Source organism: Podarcis melisellensis (genome assembly GCF_964234715.1).
Source record: "Podarcis melisellensis genome assembly, chromosome: 4".
Lineage (NCBI taxonomy): Eukaryota > Metazoa > Chordata > Lepidosauria > Squamata > Lacertidae > Podarcis > Podarcis melisellensis.
The window spans coordinates 72,122,065-72,145,300 of record NC_138531.1 but is presented as its reverse complement, the minus strand read 5'-3'; the positions used below and the strand labels follow the sequence as shown (position 1 = coordinate 72,145,300).

Here is a 23,236-nt window from a genome sequence, read left to right as displayed (position 1 = left end):
GGCAAATAGCTGTGACGTCAGAGAGATTTGGACATTTTTTCCAGAGTACAGTCATAGGAGGTGCTGTTGTAACGAGCCAAAGAGTATGTCCCCTTACAGCAAGGTGCTGTGGGTAGGTTTTACTTTAATAATAATAAAATCAAAGTGCTTCAGAGAGTGAGGAGTCAGGTGTTTTAAGTCAGATTTCTGACCAGGGTGTTAACAAAGAAGCAACCACATCAAAGTACACAGCCTACTGTGCGCTATGGAAGGCATCTACTATATGAAGGAAGTGCATGGGTTATAAAAGAAACAAAACAGCTTATTTCCTAAGACACAGGTAAGAGCCTCAGCTGTTCTAGCTGTTCATAAAGAGGAAATCAGGGACATTTTACTGGCCCTTCCAGCAACCAGGCATCTTTGCTTCTAAGGGATTCTAAGCAACAGAGTCTCTGAAGACGGGATTTTGTCTGAACACCCATTTTGTAGCTCAGTCTCTCTGTGGACTCCAGCTCCTCTCTCATCCCAGTTAGGCAAGAATCCCCTTTTGCATCTGCCTTCTATGCAGACTGCGGCCAAGGATTTGAACCGGGAAGCTCCGGATATGTGGCACTTCCAACAGGACACTAACTGGCTGGAGACGGTGCAAGTCTGGCAGCAGCAGCTGGCAGAAACTCATGCGTGACTACAAAAAAGTTCCTATACCAATACGTGAATCATTTCAAAAATAACACCGTAACCTTTTCTCTTCCCCCAGCTACCTTTTAAAAAAGAAGAAGCTATTTATAACATCAGGTCCTCTTAAATAAAACCATTCTTATTCCTTACGAACAATCTTTCTGCTCCCCCTTTCCTTGGATCCGTTTGCTGTTTTGGCCTTAGTAATCAGAGATGTTTCTAAATTTGCACAAAGAGTTTTAGAAGGGAATGGAAAGTTCTAGATAAGACGGAAACTCCTCTGATGGATGTATCTACAGAGACACTCAAGATCACCTGCGGAAACCTCAGCAGAGGGAGGAGGAGGAGATTCAAGGGCACCCTCCCCTTCCCTTCAAGGGCAGACAAATCTCAATGCTTCCAGTGCCAAAAAGCTCTGGGCATGCTCCATTCTACCCCTATGGGTATTGCTACAGACTTTTCTATCTGCTAACAACAAAGGGAGGGGGGTTGTGTTAAGCGCTTATTGTCTGTCATCAAAGGAGCCTGTTCAAAATAAATGCTACCTTCTCCACAAAGCAGGTTAGAATACAGTCAATGGCCAAATGGAGCATTATGAAGGGTCATATTGAAAGAAGGAAAAGCAGTGGGAACAGCTTGATGCTCAGGCACCTTTCAGAGGTGTAAGCAAATGGAGGAGGAGAAACTGTGTGTTTGCCTGAAAACCTTCAGTGTCCTTTGCATTTGAGCCGGCATGTGCAATGCAGAACCAAGGTGGTCAACTGGGGAAAGGGCCTCAGTCCTGGACCAGGAAGCAAAAGTGTGTGTGTGGGGGGGGAGGTTTGTGTGTGTGAAGGGTAGCAAGGAAAAAACATTAAGGTTTGACTTTTTAATTTTTAAAAAAATAGGCCCTGAACCTCAGTCTCATTCAAGTTGGGTTTAGTTGCTAGGAGACAGCCTTCAAGGACTTTATTATTCCTAAAGCTCCCTTTGCTTTTCCACCTGACCTTTTCTCTTTATCTCCGCTGCCAGCAGCTCAAGCAGGCCTACCCCAAATAAAGGTGTGCATGACAAAAGGATGAAATCCGGCTTCCAAGCAAATGTGTGGTCAGTACCAAAGGTGGTTGGGTGGTTGCGGTGGCACCCCCATCCTCTCCCCATTCCCTCAGGGATCCCAACCCAGCCTTCCATTACCTCTTTGCTTGGGAAGGTGTCACCTTGACTAACCTTGAGCTGTGATGCATTATTAACCCTTTTGGGGTTGGGCAGAGTCTGGAAGGCAACCCTAACTCTCTCTCTGTTCCGTTCCCACGAACGATCACATCTCATCGTGGCCATTTTAGAGAGGTAGATAATGCAAACACACACAAGGCACCACAACCGCGTCCTTTCCCCTCCCTGAGTGGGCAATGGAGGGAGCTGCAGTGGCTGCTCTCCTGATGAGGAGCATGGCGGGCGGGGAGGAGTAAGAGGGGTGTGTGTCGGGCTCCCCCCTCTTTCCGTCGCCCCCACCCCCTCCACCCTGCCCGCAATCACGACTCAGGCTTGGCTCACTACATCAAGTGCCCTTCAGCACGACCTTTGCAGGCGGGGAAAGCAAAGCAAGGCGCAAAGGAGAAGCAAGCGGCTTTTTCCTCTAGCGCAAAGGCAACAGGCTGCTTCGGAGCGACCCAAGTCATCGCGAGGGGGGAAAAAGAGGGGGGAAAGCTGGGGATTCCCCCCCACCCCGATCTGTCTCTCCTCCTGTCTAGACGGTCGCGCCTAGGAAAAGCAAGCGAGCCGGCTAGCCTTAGTAAACCTCAGGTGCATCTTCCAAAATAGCGAGGAGGCACGAAATGAATGAGATCTACATCTTCTTTCCACACACGCCAAAACCACACCACACCCCGGCAAAAAACACAGAGCGACGAGTCACACATTGCAGGGAAAGGCGCGAGCCTGGCACCGCGCACGATCCCAGGCAGCCCTGGCGCTGCAGAGCGGGTCGCTTCCCTCCTCGACACGCCGACCAAGTGGTGGTCGGAAGCTGCTCAGCAGGGGAGGCTTAGGGTGGAGAAGCCAGCCTTGCCGGGCAAGGAAAGCACCTTCTCCCAGCCGCCTGCTGCCTCGGATCACAATGAGGCGGGCGAGCGAGCGGCAATTTAGCCGCGTGGAAAAGCATTTCCAGGCAGGGCACGAACAGGGGAGCTTCCACCTGCCGCCCACTGCCTACACACACGAGCGCGCACTACGGCTCTTCCTTCCCGCGCGGCTCGCCTGCAAGACCGCCTCGGGGGGTGTTTGGAAAGACGGGAGCCGAGAGGGCAAAAAAAAAAAGAGAGAGAAAGCGTATATGGAGGAAGAAGATACTCACACCAACTGCCCCCGGTCCTCCCTAGGAACTCCTTCTTCTCCGAGTTCCAGATGAATTTCTTCCAGTTCCCATCGCCTTCCTTCTTCCCGCGAGCCATGAGCGGAGGTCGGCGCGGCTTGTCGCCTCACGACCAGGAGTTCTGCAGTCCGGTCCCCCTTCAGAGACCGCAGCCTTTGCTTCGGAGCGTCCTCTCCGCGAAATTCCCGCCGGCAGGGCGCTCGCGCTCTCCAGGCGACGCGGGGACCAAAGGAAGGTCTTTGTGTGGCCGGCGGGGCGTCCCACCCTGACGAGGTGGCGCTGGCGCGGGCGGGCAGGCGGGCGGACAAGCGCGCGTGTCGAGTAATCCGTGCCCGGAGAGAGAAAGAGAGACCGGCAGCCGGGCAAAGCGGTGCAGGAGGTGGCCTGGGGGCGGGGTGGAGGGAGAGTGAACCAGAGCCCAAGCCGGGGGGGTGGGAAGGGAAGCAGAAAGCACGAAACCTGGCTCTGCCCAAGGAGAAAAATTAGCTGTGTCCCCTCCCACTCGTGCGGGATATATTGCCCAACTCCTGGGGCGAGCGCCGCCCACCCAAATGCCGGTAGCCAATGAGAGCGCCGCCTTGCCGGCGAGGGCGTGGGGCTTCGGAGGGGCGGAGGAGAGGACAAGTGCGCGAGCCGCAGGAGATGGCGGGAGCCGGGCTAGGTTGTCGGCGACGGCGGCTCTTCCCGCTCCCTTGCGTACCTCTCCCTCCCTCCGCCCGGGCAGGCACCTGCTTCGCGCGGCGGCAGAAGCAGGGAGAGGAGAGAGGCTCCACCTGCATGGGGAGGAAGGGAGGGAGCGAGAGAGAGAGCCAGGCAGGCGGGAGCAGGGCAGCCGCGTTCTCCGGGCAGCGGAGGCGCAGCGGCGGGCGGGTTGGGCTCGGGGGGCAGGTGGACGGAGGCGGCGGGCGAGGAGCCTGCTTGGAAGCGGGGAAGGTGTCCAGCCAGTCCCGCAGAGAAGCAGCGAGCGGCAGCGGGAGAGGCGCGCGCCTCACCTGAGCTCAGCCAGGGGTGGGTCAAGAAAGCAGCAGGGGAGGAGGGGAAAGGTCTTGCCTTAAAAAATAAACCAGCCTAGGGAATCCCCCCCCCCCTTCCAGGCAGTGAAAATGGGGCAGGCTGAAAACCGTGCAGGTCTCTCAGCGTGTTGCGTCCATACCATGAATCGCAATATGGGGTTGTTGTTTTTCCCTTTGTCTTTTTTTCCTGTTCCTAAAAGGAATGTGGAAAGACCCGCGTCAAGTCCTGGTCAAAGGTGCGCGCCAGGCACCTTGTTCTGCCCGGAGCGGCGGCTGGGAATGGTGACCAACGGCTTCGCCTGCAGCCGATCTCGGGGTGGAGAAGGGCTGGGAGGAGGCCCCGATCCAGGAGCTCCCGTCCCCTAGAGGTGCGCGCGAGCGCGCGCCCTGCCCGCCTGCTTGTCCCTCCCGTCCCTCGTTCGCTGCTGGTGCCCGCTGGAGGCGGGGCTTCTCCGCCTGCCTGCAACGTCATCCCTGCAGCTTTCTGCCCGGGGAATGCCCTTCCCTGGGTCAACGTCCCCACTAGCGCGGCTTCGTGGAGGCAGCCACCTTCCCCATTGCGGAAAGTCGTTGCCCGCGCGGCCAGATTGCTTCATCCGAAAGGTCAGGTAGTCCCAGGACTCCCCCCACCCCAACCCCCAGTGCTGCAGGAGATTCCAGATATTCACCATTCACATCCCAAAATGTACAGTACAGCTATGCCCTTTGCTGGGCAGAATCTCTGGGATAGCTCAGTCGGTGGGGAATGAGGCTCTCAGAGAAATGGGTTCGAGTCCCATGTTAGACAAAAGATTCCTGCATTGCAGGGGGCTGGACTAATGACCTTCTGACCATCCAACTCTACAAAATCTATGACCCAGGTGTTGTTGGGCCATTGCTCCTATGCAGTCCTCAGAGGTGGCAGCTGGGAACCTTGAGAAAGCACCCAAGGGTATGGTCCCAGGGACCAAGGAATAATGCTTTCTGCATGGTGGAACTTTCCTTCTTCTTATTCCCTGTTCTCCCATTATGCCTGCAGAGTCCTTGAGAGCTGAGCAGGAAGAGCAGTGCACAGGGATGGTATATTTGTGGAGGGAGACCTCTCCCCACTGTCTTTGGGCTCTGCTCCACCCTACACTGCTTTTCTGCTCCCCTCCCCCTGCTACTGCCCCCTGCTCCACAGCTCAGGTCGCAGGCAGAAAAAGATGACAATGGGAGGCTGAATGTCAATAGTACATCTCAGCCCCATGCCAGCACAGCCCTCTCCTGTGTTTGCATTGGAACCACCTGCAAGTATTTGTAGGCAAGTGGCCTGGGAGCAGGAGGCCTGTGGGAAGGGACTGTAGCTGAAAGTGTGCTTGGAGAGGAGGAGGCAGGACTTCAAAAGGAAAAAGAAAAGAAAAGGGACAACCAGGGAAGGAGAGATCCGGCTGTCAGGGTGGGTGGAATATACATGGCAGGAAGTGTTTCCTTCTCTGTTTGACCTTGAAGAATGTGCTGCTTTTGGACTTTGAGAGCCCTGCAGTAACATATACAGAGAATGCTGGTCAAATTAAAGGCAGTTTCCACTACTACTGATTCTAGTTAGGGCCTCTCCCCTGCCCTTGATCCCCTCCCCTTCCCCTTTTGTGTGGAATCATACACTGGCCTTGAGACACAAGAGCTCTCCGCATGGAGAAAGCCATTTACTACACTGTGTAGGCAGCAAACCATCACTGCATGGCTTCTTACGCAGGAGTGCACTCTCTCACACACACCTCTCTGTGCACCTGCCCACTCTGACACCCAACCAGGGCAGTTTGTATCTTATAAACAAACAAACAAACAAACTCTTTTACCTTAGATGCATTTGCACATTTATCTTTGTGGGCAGTTTGGCCTGCTTTGCCGTTTTTCAAAAGGAGCAAATGCATAGATCCCCATCTTATGGCCACTTTTTTCTGATTGTCAGCCCAGTGCAAATTGCTCGTGTTATCATGGCTTTCTAATGATCCAGGTGTCTGTGAGTGCATTGGCGAGAATATTCATTGCTTCCACTTGAATACTGGTTAGAAACAGAAAGTTGAAAGATTTGGGAAAGGAATAGGTAAATTAAAGAAGTAGCAGAGATGGAAGGTCCATCTATCTAAATCAGGAGTAGTCAACCTTTTTATACCTACTGCCCACTAATGCATCTTTCTTGATGGTGAAATTTCCTTACCGCCCGCCAGTGCTCGATGGAAGGAGGATTCAGCTTGTGCCATAGAACCCCCTACTGCCCACCTAGAATCCTGAAATGCCCACTAGTGGGCAGTAGGTTGACAACCCCTGATCTAAATGCTGGTCTGCCCCATAAGGATGTACAGCAGTTGGGGTGAGTATAAGTGGCCAAAGGGGCATGGGGATAGGGGGTGCAGAAAACTTTTGATTGTTTCTTCCATAGTACAACCCCCCAACATAGGGCCTATTGATCGCTGGTAGTTTTGGGATGAATGAGGGTAAACGGACTGAAATATAGTGAAGAGAATGCAGAAGTAATGTTGGTTGGAAAGACCACTGCTTTGGAGAGAGATTTGCAATGGGGGGTTGGATGGCGTCACATAGGCTTCCTCAACCTTGGCCTTCCAGATGTTTTGAGACTACAATTCCCAGCATCCCTGACCACTGGTCCTGCTAGCTAGGGATCATGGGAGTTGTAGGCCCAAAACATCTGGAGGTTAAGGAAGCCTGGCGTTACACTTGAAGGAAAAATAGGTTTTTTAAGGGGTGGGGGAGGATACTCCTGGACACAGATGACCTCATTGGTTAGGAGCGACTCTTACCAGTTTAGGCTGCTTTGTTAACTGTAACCCTATCTAGGGTAAATTTACCTGGCCTCAGTAGGACATGTGCTGGTTATGTCCAAACTAGACTAGGTTGCCTTTGAAGATAGTTCAGAAACTTCAGCAGGTGCAAAATTTGGCCACCAGGATGCTTGCGCAGGCTAATTACCCATTCTGGGCTCAGTTTAAAGGGATAGCACAAATCTTTAAAGTGCTGAATGGTTTGGGATCAGGGTCAGGTTAGGACTATTCTGTACTCATATGAATGAACCAACCCAGGTCCTAAGATTGGCCTCAGAGGCCTTGTCCATGGTACCCATCAACCCAACTGACGTTAGTGGACAGGGCCTTGTCAGTGTTGGCCCCACATTGGTGGAATTTCCTCCCTCTAGTCTAGAGGTCCAGCAGGCCTCCTTTCTTTAAGTGGTCCCTAAATACTTTTTAAAACAAACACATAAAATCCTGCCACAGTTTTTAGCCGATTGCTGGCCCCTATATATGCTAAATAATTTTCATAAGGATTTTAAAGAATCCACAAATTGCTGTAGAAATGCAGAGAACTGGATTTAAGATTGGGAAAATGAGAAATGGAGAGGCCCCAAAATAGACTGGTACAGCCATCCCTACATGTCCCATACCTGCAAATTGGGTAGCTCTGCATTTAAAACTTCGGATCTACTGCCTTAACATATAATTGGAGCCTGTGTTTGAGAAAGTTGTGCCATTGCCCCCTGGGATGTAGCCTCCGCCACCTGCATATAGCTCTATTCCACTAGGAACAGCAGTAAGCAAAGCCATATTTCCGTGCTCGCATTACTGAGTTGTGTGTGTCCCTGTGTCCAAGAGGTCCTTTTCTCCTTGTCTTTTGTGATGGCAGATAACTAAGTTACTATTTTAGAAATGGTCATGTTTCGAACAAATTGTTTTTGTGTGCATGAAATTGCTTTCATTGCTTTGATGTGTGAGATGGTTATGTTTTCATTGTTGACGTTTTTATATTGTTTTATCACTTTGAGATGTTTTACATTACAGGAAGTGGTTCATAAATGGAAATAAATAAATAAACGTGTTTGTGTGGTTGTTTTTTTTTTTTAATGATTCAAGGAGCTTTTGTCTTTCTGAAAGGCCTCCCCTGCTGCCAGTACTTTTCCCCTTCTAATCTGAGCTTCAGCGTCTCGGTACATAACTAAGGCCCATTGTGACATCAACAACTATTAGACTAATTATCTCCTTTTTGCCCTCTCCATGTTAGAATGTTTGGAAATACCAGGCTTACGGTGGCAAGCTGAACCATGCAGCAGATTTCAAGCATCCCCACCAATGTATTGCGGGCATCCAGTTAATTATATTACTAAGGCCTAGTCCATGCAAATGGATTTTACTCATTATGGACCATATTCAACTAGATTGTTGTGCTGGTGGAAGCCAGTGCGCCGTCCCCAAATCTGCTCTGGAGGGTTGGAGGAATTAGGGTGTCAGGAGGAGGAGGAGGCAGGAGATGGGAAGAAAGTTCCATTGTGCAAGGTAACCTCTTGGGCTGGCTTAATCTTAGCCTTAGCACTATGTTAAATACAATCCTCTGTGTAGGGCCTGGTGTAGACCAAATAATAAGCCTTCATTCCTCATGAATACACACTTCTGCCTCCAGGAATATTCCTAGTAAATCAAGAAGTGGAAGCAAACGCGTTGCTTATTGAATCTGATTGATCCACACCTGTTCTTGGGGTAGAAATAATTGGTGAACATGCACATGCTGTAGCAGAATAAAAATGGTCTAATAACTCCTTAATACTATGCACATTTGTTTCAACAGCTGAACTGCAGCTTCCACTTGGGGATAGGGGCTTCCCTATCTTTTGAGGTGTCACCTTCAGAAAAGCAGGATTCCCCAATCTTTGCTCGCTGTTGAGCACTGAAAATACGACTCCTGAGTGTGTAGGAAGGGACCTCCAGCCAAACATTTGGTAGGCTGGCAACATGGAACAGATGGGACTGAAATACATATTTCATCTATGCTACCATCCTCCAGCCCACATGGCCAGGAAGGCAGGAAGTGGGTGGCACAACATCTCATCTCTGATTGAGAAGCAAGAGTGAAGCACTTGATTTTTCTCACTTGCTCAGCATTGTGGGTTACTTTCCTGGTTCACTGGTTGGTTTGGAGACTAGCGCATTCAGAGAATGGAAAGGAGAACTCATTCCAGGATGCTAGTAGCCTCCCATGGAAGGATGCCTTGATTCAAATCCCATCTGCATCATAAACTCACTGGATATAAGAATATGAATCCATATCAAGCCTTTGACAATAGACCTCTGAAGGGCATCATTATGGATTTATCTACAAGCCAGTTACAGCCAAAGGAGGTCTTGATAATGGGTGTTTCACTGCAATATTCTCTTTGTCTGATTGGCTAGAACTACTTTTCTAAATGTTCATCCTTGCTATGGCTTCATTCATTGGCTAAAAACGCTGAAAGGTGGAAACAGACTTTTTCTCACAAAACAAATGAAGAGATTTTTAAATATATATTTTTAAAAATAAAACTTGTCACAGAAAATATAGCCTCTTGGGTAGTGTGTCTGGATTGTGCAGTGAGCTAACCACTCATAGCAGTGAAATTTCTATGTTGTCTGAGCCATACAATCCATAAAAATATCCCCCTCGCAATAATGATGCTCAGTCACATGCATTATCCACGCATCTTCCAAAGTTCTGGTTCTGGCTGTCAGGTATTGCCTGTGTTGAAGTCCCTACTAAAGAAGATTGGCAAATTAAGTTAATGGAATATATGGAAATGGCTAACTTAACTGGGAAACTTAGAAATTAAGACAACAACAAATATAAAAAAGAATGGGAAATGTTTAATGCATATATGCAAAAGCAATGTAAGGAAGTCAATACATTAGCAGGGTTTAAAAAAAAACCCACTTGCAATGTTATGGATAATGTTTAAATAAGGAACTAATTAGAGATAAATATTTGCATAAATGAAAATTATACAAAGGAATGAGGGAAGGAAGTGGAGGGAAGTCAGGGGATTCGTTGTTGTTGTTGTTATTTAGTTGTTTAGTCGTGTCCGACTCTTCGTGACCCCATGGACCAGAGCATGCCAGGCACTCCTGTCTTCCACTGCCTCCCGCAGTTTGGTCAAACTCATGCTGGTAGCTTCAAGGAATCCGAAATATGGATCAATATTAAGAGTGTATCTAGATGTTTTTAATTGTTTTATTTTGTGAGTGTTTTTCTTTTAAATCTAATGATTGTTTATTGTGAAAATTAATTAAAATATATATATAAAAGAAAGAAAGAAAAATTTGTCCTTTATCCAAAATAATGGATCATGGCTTAATGACATGCTTTGCGTAAGAAAGGCCCAGTGTCCAATCCTAGGCAGCTCCAGTTAGAAGGGTCAGTTGGCAGGTGATGGAAAAGACCTCTGCCAGAGACTTTGGAGAGCTTCTGCCAGTCAGAGCAGACAATACAGGGGTAGCTGGACCTGACCTGGTATAAGGTGGACCCAGTGTCCCTAAAACAACCTTTACAAAACACAATGGAATGGGACTTTGACTTCTCACTGAAAACCAAAAATTTATATTAAATAAACATCTCTAGTAAACTTTGTAGCATGTAGGAAAGCTTTCCTCCCCATAAAGTTTGGCACCATCCACCTTTTTGCTTAATACAGAGAGAAGTTCCCTCAGGGAAGAACCACATATCCTGCAGAATAAATTGTGGTGCAGCAAGCACATAACTTCTGATCAACTCTGGCATTCTTGGTTTTCTTTCATTTGTGGCAGCCGGCCAGTGTAAAGACAGGCAGCCATCACCGAAGGTGGGTTTGGCAGCTGAAACCTCTCAAATCCTTCCTAAGCTTGATACTGGCCAAAAATCACTCTCCTCTTCTGTCAAAAGGAAAGGAATTGTGCCAGTATGTATTCTGTACCTATTAAAAGTAGTGAAATACATTCCTCCCCCCACCTCTCCTTTATAATTCACTTTCTAGAACATATTGGGTTTTGCCCCTGAGGGAGTTTTGCACTACATTAAGCAAAAAGGTACATACCCTTTTAGAAACCCATGGATAAAAGGTTAATGGGACAAAAAAAAAGGATAAGGATGGTGCTTGAAATAATGTAATAAGATGATTCGAGTGCATGCATGTGGAATGCAAAGAAAGAAAACTTCCCACCTTCTAATTTTGTTTGAGTTGCTAAATTGGTGAACTTACATTATAAAGGAGCAGATTTTCCCAAGTAGAAGACTAGAAAAACCTTAGTCATTGCTCCCTGATTAGTTACAAACTTGTTGGTACTCCAAAACACAACACAACACTTTCATCACTTTCCATCCAATTTTTCATGAAATTGATGGACTACGCAGAATTAGACAAGTTAACAGGAAGGATCAGAGACCGGCGGGACCAGAGGTTTACTGAAGACTGGACTAAATTTACTGAGTATCTGAAAAGTATCTGTGATGATCAGATTACGTTTGTAGGACTACAAGAAGTTCTGTGAGGAGTAAGTTAAGAAATATTGTAAAAATGGAAAGGGAGAAATGATTTGCTAGAAAATGTAAAGGCAATATGAAGTTAAGAATTGCAGGAGAAATAATCAAGACGGAAGGCTATCAGAGATGCTGAAGGAAGTCCAAACAAGGACATATGTATAATAATTTGTGTGGTATGTCTTTAAAATTTTTGTATGCTAAAAAATGAATATAAAAAATATTATAAGATGGGGGGGGGGAATAAAACACAACACAACACAACACTTCCATTGTATGGCTTGTGGTCAGTCTTTTCCAACCAGGTGCTCTCTGAATGCTGTGGACTCCCAACTTCATCAACCCCAGCCAACATCCTGTCCCTGTTGGAATATGGTTAGCTGTTACTGTATTTTTATTGTAACACAATGTGATTGTTTTCATCAGCTGCTCAAAGAACTTTAGATATAGGGTGGTATAGCATTAAATAAGTAAGTTGACTAGGAGGCTGCAGCTCAGGGGTAGAGCATCTGATCTGCATGTCGAAGGTCTACAGTTTAATCCCTGGCATCTCCCAGGAAGTCTGGGAGAGACTCCTGCCTGAAGCCCTGGAAAATCACTGCCAGCCAGTGTTGACAATACTGGGCTAAGATGTAATCATACCACCCGATAACCTATTTAAGTCAAAATGCTAAATTTTCCATGGCCTCTAAACAGCTAGATTAAAAACATGGTTACACCCTGCATCCCAAGATTGCTGATACGATCGGGTGATTTTTAAATGTGCTGGCTTACTGTAAATTATATAAAACTGTGTTAGCAATAGTGGCGTTGAGTGTATTCAAAGCCTTTGATTGCGTTGATTGGAATTTAGAATTCATATCCCACTATCAAGTTAGCACCAAATTTGAAAGGGCAGTATGTGCTATTCACAATCTAAAGAAACAATACAAATGAATGGATGTTGACTCAAAATAAATGCAGTTGAATTTTGGTACAAAACAAGGCTGCCCCCCTTTCTTCCTGGTGTTCATTTCCCTTTTTTAAAAGAAATCTTTTTTATTTCTGATGTTAAAATGCAAAGTTCTGAGCATCTGTTCAACCTAAGATCCTTTTGGGGAAGTCATGGTTTTGAATGTGTTGAATTTGCTTTGAATGTGTGGCCTGGATCTGCCCATATCTTTCACAACAGGTCGATTTTGGATCTGCATAGTCTATTTGGCTGTTCTACTTTGGACAAGTCTATATACTTTGGCTGTCCTCATTTCTGATTTGCATCCAATATCCTAATGAAAAAAGTGAAGTGAATTGTTACTATACTTGTGCTTCTCTCAATTATATATTGCTTGTTTTAGATAATATAATAAAATACCTTTAAAAGCACAGCTTCCTCTGTTATAATGGAACAGTTTAATGTAGTTATGTTAGGTTTAAATATGGTAATAAGCACCTCAGAGCCTTTCCTGGGAAAAAGTGGGAAAGTATCACAGTTTATCAGAATGATATGGAAAACAACACAGCACCTGGACAATCAGGAGTTTGGGCAAATAGGAGTGCCCCTTGCAAATATTATATTGATGTAGAGATACACAGGAAATGCCCAGTAAAGTCATATGTATCTAGCGAACAGGTATTGTGTTACGAACATAGGAAGAACATAAGGAGCTGCTTTATGTTGAGTTAGATCCTGGGTCCATTTTGCTCAGCATTGTCTATTACACTGACTGACAATGGCTCCAGGGGTTCAGGGAAGAGTTTGTCTCCCAGCCCTACCAGGAGATGCTGGGGAATGAACCTTCTATAGGGAAGACAGACTCCGCTTGTGTTGGAAGAGCCAAATGTCCGTCCGTCCCTTGATGAAGAATGCCATCAACTCTCAGGCATGCAGTAATCAATACCAACCAACGTGTCCTCCCTGAGAAACAGATTGTCCTGATCCATAGGGAGGCCCACCACCATAGGTAGGTGGTGGCCGAAGCAAGGGCAAAGTTGGTAAGTCCAGGCTCCCAAACAGACAAGAAGGCAAAATAATGGAGGATCAGCACCTTGGAGAGGGACTGAGGTCCAGGTTTCAGTACCAAGTTAATAATCCTATAACTGAGGCAGAACATACAAGTTGTCTCAGCAATGTCCTGGGGCAACTGTCTGATCTTTATAGCCTTGGCTAAGTATTTATTTATTGACTAGAGGCTGCATCCCTGAATCTAGCCAGTTAATGGGCCAGTGTCTTCTTCTGCAGCTGTTTTCTTAGACTTGTTAGTATGCCTCCTTGGGAGTATCTTGATTTTCCAAGGAGTCTGTGGACCAAACATTGTAGTTCCATTGATTACAGCTCTACATGGGGGATCATCCTTTTCCTCCTCAGGGCTGCCACTGTTGAAGGACTCTGTCTTCAAGGATTCCTGGTCTGGGGCCATGACATACCGTAGATCTTGTCAAACAAGCATCATGTCATTTGCTGCTAAGACAAAAAAACCTGGTTGGATCTCCTGATCAGCTGGCCCTTCTATGAGTTGAAGAAAGAAATCTACCCCCTCAGTCCAAAATTTACCTTTCCATAATTTGGTAAGAAAGCTTTCATGCAAGGGATGCACTGATTTGGCGCTCAGGTGGCAGCAGGAGGGTGGGGATAAGATTGTTTCCAAGAAGAGGCAGCATGAACACACACATTGCAGTTGTCATGTGGTGCATGAAAATCAGGCACGTATGGTACCATATTGGAAACAACCCACTCTTCTCTTTTCCCTGTGGTTGATTTTTTTTTGCTGGATAACCAAGAGGCATCTTATTATCAAAGAGCAAGGATGTCTGGCTCTCAAAAAATCATAAGGAACAATTCAATCACAGACACCCCTCCTAGTGTCCTGTTGGAGAGGACAACCTCCTGATTTACTGTGGCCTCCTGAAGAACTTCTCTCCACCCCTCCTTCCACGCAATAGGTCGTCTTTGCATTTCCCTTCCTTCCCTTTTTCTCCTATCAGCTCTTGCACAGGAAACCATGCTGCTTTGCAACAATGCACATTTCCATCCTAACTTCCTTCGACATTGCCGAAAGTCAGCATGCTGAATTTATGCTGAGCTGTCTGATAGTTTTCATGATGACTTTTGGGATTTATTACAGTAGGTATTGAATTGGTTGTTTTTGCTACACCTACTTGATGACGAGCGTTTTCTTAAAAGCCAGTTTATTAAACATAAGGATGAAATCCTAAGGACTCGTGTGTGTGTGTGTGTGCGTAAACTGAAGATGGTTGAATTGCTTCATTCACTGCCTTGAGAGGCTCGTGCTAGCAGGTTGGGTTTATAGAATCACTGAATTGAAGAGCTGGAAGGGACCACAAGGACCATCTAGTTCAACCCCCTGCATTGAATGAATCTTTCACCCAATGTGGGACATGAACCCACAACCCTGAGATTCAGACTCTGCCAACTGAGCTATTCTTCAGGGGGCTAACAGTTGTCTTGTATTCCTTTGTCATTTTCTGGTTTCTTTGGCAACTATGGAAATAACAGAAGAGAAATCAAACTAATGCTAACTTGAGGACTGAAGTAGTTTCCTTTCCGATTTGTCTGGGAAGCCAAGAGGCCAAAGTGGTCTGCTCATGGCTTCAAATCTGTCGTCATACTACATTTTCAGCCATACTGATATCAAAGTGCTCTCTGCATCCTACAAGAGTGAGAACTGATGCTTTCAATGGGCACCTCCCAGGAACTGCAGGACTGCAGGGTTAAATTTATTAGACTTCCCCCATTAACCTAAATTTGTTCCATGCATCTCCACCCAGTATCCCTTCGCCATTTTTGGCATGCTGGCCCAATCTGAATATTCCTTGCATAATCCATCTTCTCTTTCCATAACTACTGGCTTACTAATCTTTTGTAATATAATACAATTGGAGTTGGACTAAATGGGATTTGGGTTCCCTCCAATCGTGCAATTTTACGGCTGTAAGATGGCACTGAAGCGACTGCTAAAATGGTCAAACCAGTTTCTATATTAAGTAAATAGCCTGTTAAGTATTGGCTGTGTTATGTACGTTTGGGCCAAAGGGTTGCCACAGAAACTACAAGCTGAAGAAACTTCTAACAGGCGAACTGAAGGGGACAGGCCTTCTCCCCTGCCTTAGCTGGAGGTGACATAAGCAAGGGCTATGAAAGGGAACAAAGGTGAGGCAGTTTTCCAACTGGGCTGGAAAGCGACAGGGAAGCCTGACTTGGCCTCTGTGAGATTCCAGTGCTATGGCATTAGGGAGTCTCCTTAGAAACCTGGTGAGGTGGAAGTGTTCAGGAATTAAGTGCAACCTGTTCTGGAAGCGGCTGCAGTCCCCATGAAGGAACAGATTCATAGCCTGGGAATATTCCTGGATTCCAAGGAAGGCTTATGCCAGCTGAGGCTGATTTGCCAGCTACAGCTGTTCCTAGACAGGGATAACTTGGCCTCAGTTGTTCCTATTCTGCTGACCTCTCATCTAGGCTACTGTAATGCACTGTGTGTGGAGCTGCCCTTGGAGACTTTCCAAAGCCGCAGCTAGTGCAGAGTGTGGCTGCTAGGATGGTGACTGGGGCAGCCTCATGGGACCATGTGTCACTGGTCCTGAAAGTTCTGCACTGGCTGAGCACAATATAAGGAGTTAGTACTAGCATTTGCTTGTTGTTGTTGTTTAGTTGTTTAGTCATGTCCGACTCTTCATGACCCCATGGACCAGAGCACGCCAGGCACTCCTGTCTTCCACTGCCTCCCGCAGTTTGGCCAAACTCATGCTGGTAGCTTCGAGAACACTATCCAACCATCTCGTCCTCTGTCGTCCCCTTCTCCTTGTGCCCTCCATCTTTCCCAACATCAGGGTCTTTTCCAGAGAGTCTTCTCTTCTCATGAGGTGGCCAAAATATTGGAGTCTCAGCTTCAGGATTTGTCCTTCCAGTGAGTACTCAGGGCTGATTTCCTGGATAGGTTTGTTCTTCTTGCAGTCCATGGGACTCTCAAGAGTCTCCTCCAGCACCATAATTCAAAAGCAAGTACTAGCATACACCTCCCTAAATGGCTTGTGAATCAAGTACCTAAAAGAGCACCTTCCCCAATATTAACCATCTCAGACCGTATGATCAGCAGGTGAGAGCTTGGTGTTGGTGCCACCAGTGGGGGGGGGGGGCTCAGTTGGTGTTAAGCAGTGTCAGGGCCTTTTCAGTGGTAGTTCTTCAGTTGTGGAATGCCCTCTCTGGAGAAGTGTGTTTTTCTCCCACATTATTGACTTTCAGGAGAAACCGAAAAACATCCTCCATGTGTAGATGAACATTTGTTTGGTGAATGTGTGAACTCGCTCTTAGTCTCATAACTCGTGGTGGCAGCTGCCATGGTTTTAATACCTAACAGATTATTTTATGTCAGCTACCATGTTAGGTGAGTCTCTTCTGTAAACTGCTTTAAGGTGTGTTTTTTAAATGTGGTATATACATTTTATGAAATATAAACAAACAATAAACCAGCCATTATCACTATCAGTACTATAACCATAATCAATACTAGTAGTACTGGCAGCATTTAACATGTCTTTAGACAGGCCATACTACTTCTGACACTAACCTATGTACATCTCAGGTAGAGAGGGGCAAATTTGCTGATTTCGTTTATTTGCTTTTCAGAAATAAAGTTCAGTTCTCCACATTTTTGCATCAGTTTGTGGGGTTCTTCCCCAGTTCAAATTTTTCATAATGCACATGTTTGTATGCATTTGGCCTAATATAATTTTTTTGCAAAGCAATTCCCCTTAATCCCCCCTAATTATTTTCCCAAACATTTGCATTTTTTGTTGTTGCGAACTTTACCCTAATATATGCATTTTTATGCACATTGCTTGCTTAGAGATGATTCAGAGAACTGTGAAGGCTGTGTTTTGGCTTGCATGTTATTTCAGAAAGGGCCAATTGCCTTTACTGAATCAAATTTCTCCCCATCCTTAATTTAATTTGCATGAGTGTGAGGAGTGCAGCAGGCATTTCCTTTCGACTGTCTCCTTGTAGCAGCCCCCACATCAACTCAGCCTAAATCATAATTTCAGCATGATTTCTGGGCATGCCTTTCTATAGAGTGCAAGTCCCGTTGTGTTAATTAAAATTGCCTTTCTCATCTTTTTCCTTGCAAAGACAGACTCTCATGTCAACAGATGCCCTGTCACCCAGTTAGATCAGCTTTGCAGTGAGCTGTCTGCAGAGGCTATAAACAAAAACAAAAGGGGAGTGAGAGCCATTCCTCTCCATGCAGTGATGTCTTAACATATGAAATCCCCTATGAATGGGAAACCTACCCTAAAGGCAAACACTTCGATCCACCCCTATCACCAGGGACCTTGATCTGGAAATACTTTGTCTGCTCCATGAGCATCTGACTTTGAAGTCTAGAGCTGTCCTACAGTATGATAAAGCCAATGAACAGGAGTGTATAACAATCAGTCAATCCGTGGCTCCAACAGAGTGTAAGATGAATACATCTGATGCTACTGTATATTTCTTTGTACATGTGCAGGGAATTCAGGGTCGGGGAGCATGGGGATTATTTCTACAAATTTTACAGAATAATAAAAAAAAAGATTTAAAGATGACGAAGAAAACAATTACAACTCAGAAAAAGAAATACAAAGACCCTTTGTGCAGTTTATTCGCATGATGGTAGATTGTTCCTGAAAAGTTCTTGAAAACTGCATTTATTAATTTTGGGTGAATGTTAGTCATCCTCAGAGTAGAATCACTGATATCAGTGGATGTAAGCAGGATAGACTAGAATTTATTGAATTAGTTTGCATACAATATCAAAACAAAACAAAATTATATTTCAGCACTACAGACAAGTAGAATATGTTAAAGAAGTCCCCACTTAAAAGCATGCATAAAACAAATGTTTACTAAAATAACTAAAAATTCAAAAATTGTGGGGATACATGTCACAATGAAATTATACCCTCAAAACGCAGAGGATGGAATCCATTCCAGTGCTAACTCCCTTGTTCCATCCGTACAAGGATTTCCTCTTACGCAATGGAATGTTTCCCCCTTTCCTCACTCATGAACCCAATAAATCTGCTTTTGGTATTTCTCCAACCCTCCAGAGCAGATTTGGGGAGCGGGGCAGATGGGGTAGGAGGGGAAAGTTCCATTGCAATGCAAAGTTTGGAGAGCTGCACATTTCAAAAGATGGCTTTGGTTCAAATAATCTTTTGACAAGTGTGCATTATGTAGACATGCCTTTAAAGACAAATTGAATTGAATTTCTCTCTCATCCCTAACTGCTACCCACACAAAGCTTCTACCTGGCTTTCCCCCTCCTTCCTACCTTGCTCAGAGAAAAGGCCAAGGGTGTGTGTTTTTCTTCAGAGTGATGCATTCTGAACAAGGCGGTTGGGAGACTGCCTAGACCTGCCATTTTGCTGCAGTGGCTGGAAGTCTGGCTTTAAAACATCATAATAGAGCAAACAGTTTCCTGGCCAACTTACCCAGAATTCATTGCTCTGAGGAAGGACCAAGCCCTTATGCTTGGTCCTTTCTCAGAGTGTGGCAGGAGAGCAGGGCAGAAAAATAGGTGAAATGGGCAGTATGGTGACACTGATGCTTCTGTCGGCAGTAGCAACAGGTGGGGAATGGATGATGAAGAGTAGAAGGAGAGGAGGAAGAAGAGAGGGGGTGGTCTCCCCCCTCAGGAGATACAGGCTCTTGTGCTGTCTCTGGTGTCATGGGCCACAAGGGAGAAGACTCAACCTTGCTGAATTTGCAAGAGACAAAATTGGTATTTGAAGCCTGGCATCCTCTGAAAATCTTACGGGGAGGGTTCATGGGGGAGAAACTTTTGGTGTTCCAGTTGCTACAAAGGAGGTTGTAGTTGCTCCCACGTCCTGCTCCCATTAGGACACAAGTAGCTGCATTCTGTATTGAGCATTTTCAGCTGCAGGATACATCATAATGAGTGCACCAATCATGGTTGATAGGCCTCCATCCTTCAGGAAATAATGGAGCTGTTTCAAGCCAGTGGAAGATAGTAAAACGCTTTCCCGGACTTGAACGCCAGCTAAACATCAGGTGGTATTGCCAGATTCAGTAGGAGGAGAATCTTCATCACCGATTGTGATCCAGTAAAGGGGGATATTTATCATTGATTGTGATTCACCCCTCCAGCCAAGATCCATGCTTACCAACCATAATCACTGCCCTTTGATGACACAAGTACTTCCTGTGTTCCATGGTGGTTGTCGTAGCCAAGAATACCTAAAAGATCTGTTTGCCGGTTATTCTGAAAGCGTTACCACTATATTTTAGGAATGGGGAATATAGCTGGAGCAAAATAATTTTCTGATAAATACAGCTTCCTGCATTCAACTGCAGGTCTCTTTGTTATGCTTTGATTGTATAGTTTCCTTGTTTTAGTTTAGACTGTCTCTGTAAGCTATCATTTAAATGTGTCCAGCACTAAAATCTCCTCCGGTCCTTCCCAATGAGAAAACAAAAGGAAAAATAAACAAAACACCTTACTCAGAAAAGTAGAGCAACGGAAGAATATACGTCAAAAGAATAGCTGACTGTGTTTTGGAGAGTGTTTTGTCTACACTTTAGGATCGGCAAACGACAATTACATTTCTCAGATGAACTGATAATTCTTTGAGTTGTTTTTCTGGATTTTCTCCTGTTTGGATATGCAGGTTGAACAGGGCCAAAGTAAAACATTCTGCTGCCTGAGGCAAAGAACAAGATGGAGTCCCTGCCCCATCCCCCACCTTCCAGGTACATTCACACAACCAAGTAATACAATAATGTAGGGATATTTATCCCTGTAATGTTATTATAAGCCCCAGAAACTTTCATATACACCATTTTAAATAAGTCCCCCCCCCCACACATTGGTTCTTATTAAAAGCTCTGGGGGAGAGGGAAAAGGTCAACCGGTAATGTATTTTATTTGACCAAGTTTTCAGGCTGCATTAGGTGAGATTTAGTGTTTGACAAAGGTCTCCCGAAGCTTGGAGTTTGGTCTAATCCACCCTCAGACATGGTCTGTACAATGAAAGGTATTACCTTCTAACTCTTTGTCTCTTATATGCTAATCCACTGATAGACATGGTGGGCCCAATTAAAGGTATTAGCTCTCCCTCCTTGTCTCATGTACCTTGGGACCAGCCTTTTGACGTCTCCATCTGCACTGCAAATCATTTACTCATTGCTGGGAGCCATGCCCGATGGTTTCAAGTGCAGCTCAACCTTTATGCTTCATTTCACTCTTGGATTTCGTTGTGATTAATTCCTCTGTCAGACATCAGGATGCTTTAGTTGAGATTCCTTCATAGCAGGGGGCTGGACTAGATGACCCTTGGGTCCCTTCCAACTCTACAATTCTAGTGATTTATACCACTCTAAGAGTCATGGCTTCTCCCAAAGAATCCTGGGAACGGTATGCCTCACAGAGCTGCAATTGCAGCACCTTTGATGAACTACAGTTCCCAATATACTTTGGGGGAAGCATTGGTATTTAACTGTTTAGTGTGGCTGCAACCCATTTCACTGCCAAGTATACATAGGTTTTTAATCTGTTGCTTCTATAGCAATTCTAATGAAGTGCTTTGCACATTTATTTTCACACAGTAATTTTTATACAGTAAAATATGCCTCTATTAGTCCCATTTTACAGATGTGAAATGGAGATGGAGAAAGGGAATGAATTACTTGCGGAGATCACTTTCAGGTCTCAAAGCCCCATGTTCATTGCACTATACTATGTTCCGCAAATGTGAGATATAGATATATAGATATATATAAAATCAAAATGGAATCCAAACAATTCTTCGAGGCTTCCTTAATACATTGCACAACTCAGATCTATTTCCCCTGAACACTGAACTCCCTGGACTGTACTTCTGAGCAAACATGCACAGGCTTCAGCTATGCTACAGTGAATTGTAGACTTGAAAACTCCCAGTTTTCAGCCTCACCTCAGCCATGAACTCATTAGGTGGCAAACCACTCTTGGCTTTACCCAATTGTGGGGGTGGGGGGAGAGAGAAATCATTCTACTTTACAGAGTTGTTGTAAGAATTGTGGAGATAACATATGTGAAAGTGTTTGAACACTGAAAACATGTGTTGTTATGATATTGATCTGTTTCCTCTGAACATGCTGGTCAGACATGTGCCTTCTTTGTTTTTTGCAATTCAGACAGGCAGCAAAACCCAGGTGGTTTATTTAGCCTTGGGTGAGACATCATACATGGCTAGTGGTCTGCATTTGGCTTTGATAGATCACCAGAGGAAGTGTTCAGAGGACATCCCTGAAGTGTCACAAGTGGTTGCAAAACCACATGCCTTGACCCTGTCCTGCTCTTTCCAGCTGCACACTGGACAACTGTGAGAAAGGATACTACTCACAGTGCCCAGTCAACAATGTCACTGGGGTGTGTATGGCTGGTGCATGCATCCGTGGGGCTGTGGACACAGTTTCACAGCCCCCTTGCACATTGTGAACTGTCCTGAGAGCATTTATGTGCTGAAGATGCAGGACAGAAACAAATAAAACAAGGTAAAACTGGTGATGGTTTCAGTGCAGCCGGCAACACCATGATGCTTCTACTTTTGTTGGAGAGAGACCAAAAGTAGCACCATGTTGGAGCTTGTTGGGGGGTGGGGAACTTTCACACATTGTTTTGAAAGAATCTTGTTGGAGGGAACAGTAGCTTGATCTGAGGTGTAGCCAGAGCTGACCTTTGTATATGCTTCGCCATGGTATCGTGAGGCAATAAGTTTTCCACAGAGCTGTGGCTGCACCTCTGAAGTAACATCCTCTTTAGAAGGTTCCTAGTGCTAAAGTGTTGACTTGAAATACAGGTACGAGCAGTGGAAAAACACTGGGGTGAGGCACTGAGAGGCAAAAACAGTATTCCCCTTGCGACTGAACGGTGCCTTGTCCCTTCCTTCAAGGCTCCTGTTCTGACTTGAGACCTTGGCCATTGCCACTTGTTATGTAACAAAACTCGGCATCTGCCTTTGGGATATGCCATAGGGAAATGACGCCTTTTGGAATTGTTTGAAGGAGAAGCGGTGAAGCTGAAGTGGTGAAACAGAGCCAAAAGTCCTGTCCTTAAATCTCTTGTACTAAACGTGCTCACTATAGGTAGTACAGAGGTACCTCAGGTTACATACGCTTCACGTTACATACACTTCAGGTTACAGACTCCGCTAACCCAGAAATAGTACCTCTGTTAAGTACTTTGCTTCAGGATGAGAACAGAAATCGTGCTCTGGTGATGCGGCAGCAGCAGTAGGCCCCATTAGCTAAAGTGGTGCTTCAGGTTAAGAACAGTTTCAGGTTAAGAACGGACCTCCAGAACGAATTAAGTACTTAACCCGAGGTACCACTGTACTAGAAAACTCTATTAACTCCTCCACCACTACTACTACTGAATCTGTATAAACATTAGCAGCACTTATTATGTATAAGTTCTACAACTAAAGAATATTTGTATATTTCCCCCTCTCTTGCATATTGTTGCTGGTTGGCATAATTATGGCTGCAACCCTAGCCATGTCTCCTATTGAATTCAATACGGATTACTCCCAGGCACATGGGATTAGGAGTGCAGGTTTATAGAAATTTTGATAGTCCTTGAAACAGGCAAGGAACTACACAGGCCCACGACAGTTCAGTCCCAATGAAAACTGAAGTCAAAGGTTGTAATGGTTGGGCCGCTGCCAAAACCAAGGCCTCAGCCGGGATAGGACAGGGGGTCCATTGCCAACTAGTGTCCTGCTCCGTCTTCTCCTTGTTGCCATTGCCTGTTTACTTGTTCATTCTGAGCGTCTGCTGGCAGGAGAAAGAACAGCAACTTCTGTTCAACTTGTTCTTTTCCTTCTGAACCCATTGAACCCAGATGAAAAGTCCAAGAGAACAGGCAGCCATCACAGTGGCAAGGAGGTGAATCTG

General features: G+C 45.6%; 1 protein-coding gene across 1 annotated transcript in view; it reads right to left on the bottom strand.

Moving 5' to 3' along the window:
* ATP1B1 (ATPase Na+/K+ transporting subunit beta 1) overlaps positions 1–3,492 on the bottom strand; it is a 32,560-nt gene extending 29,068 nt beyond the window's left edge. Inside the window, exon 1 of the mRNA XM_081908550.1 lies at positions 2,990–3,492. Coding sequence (XP_081764676.1) covers positions 2,990–3,086 — 97 coding nt within the window. The 5' untranslated portion in view covers positions 3,087–3,492. The remainder of the gene's footprint in view (positions 1–2,989) is intronic.
* Between the last annotated feature and the right edge of the window lie 19,744 nt (positions 3,493–23,236).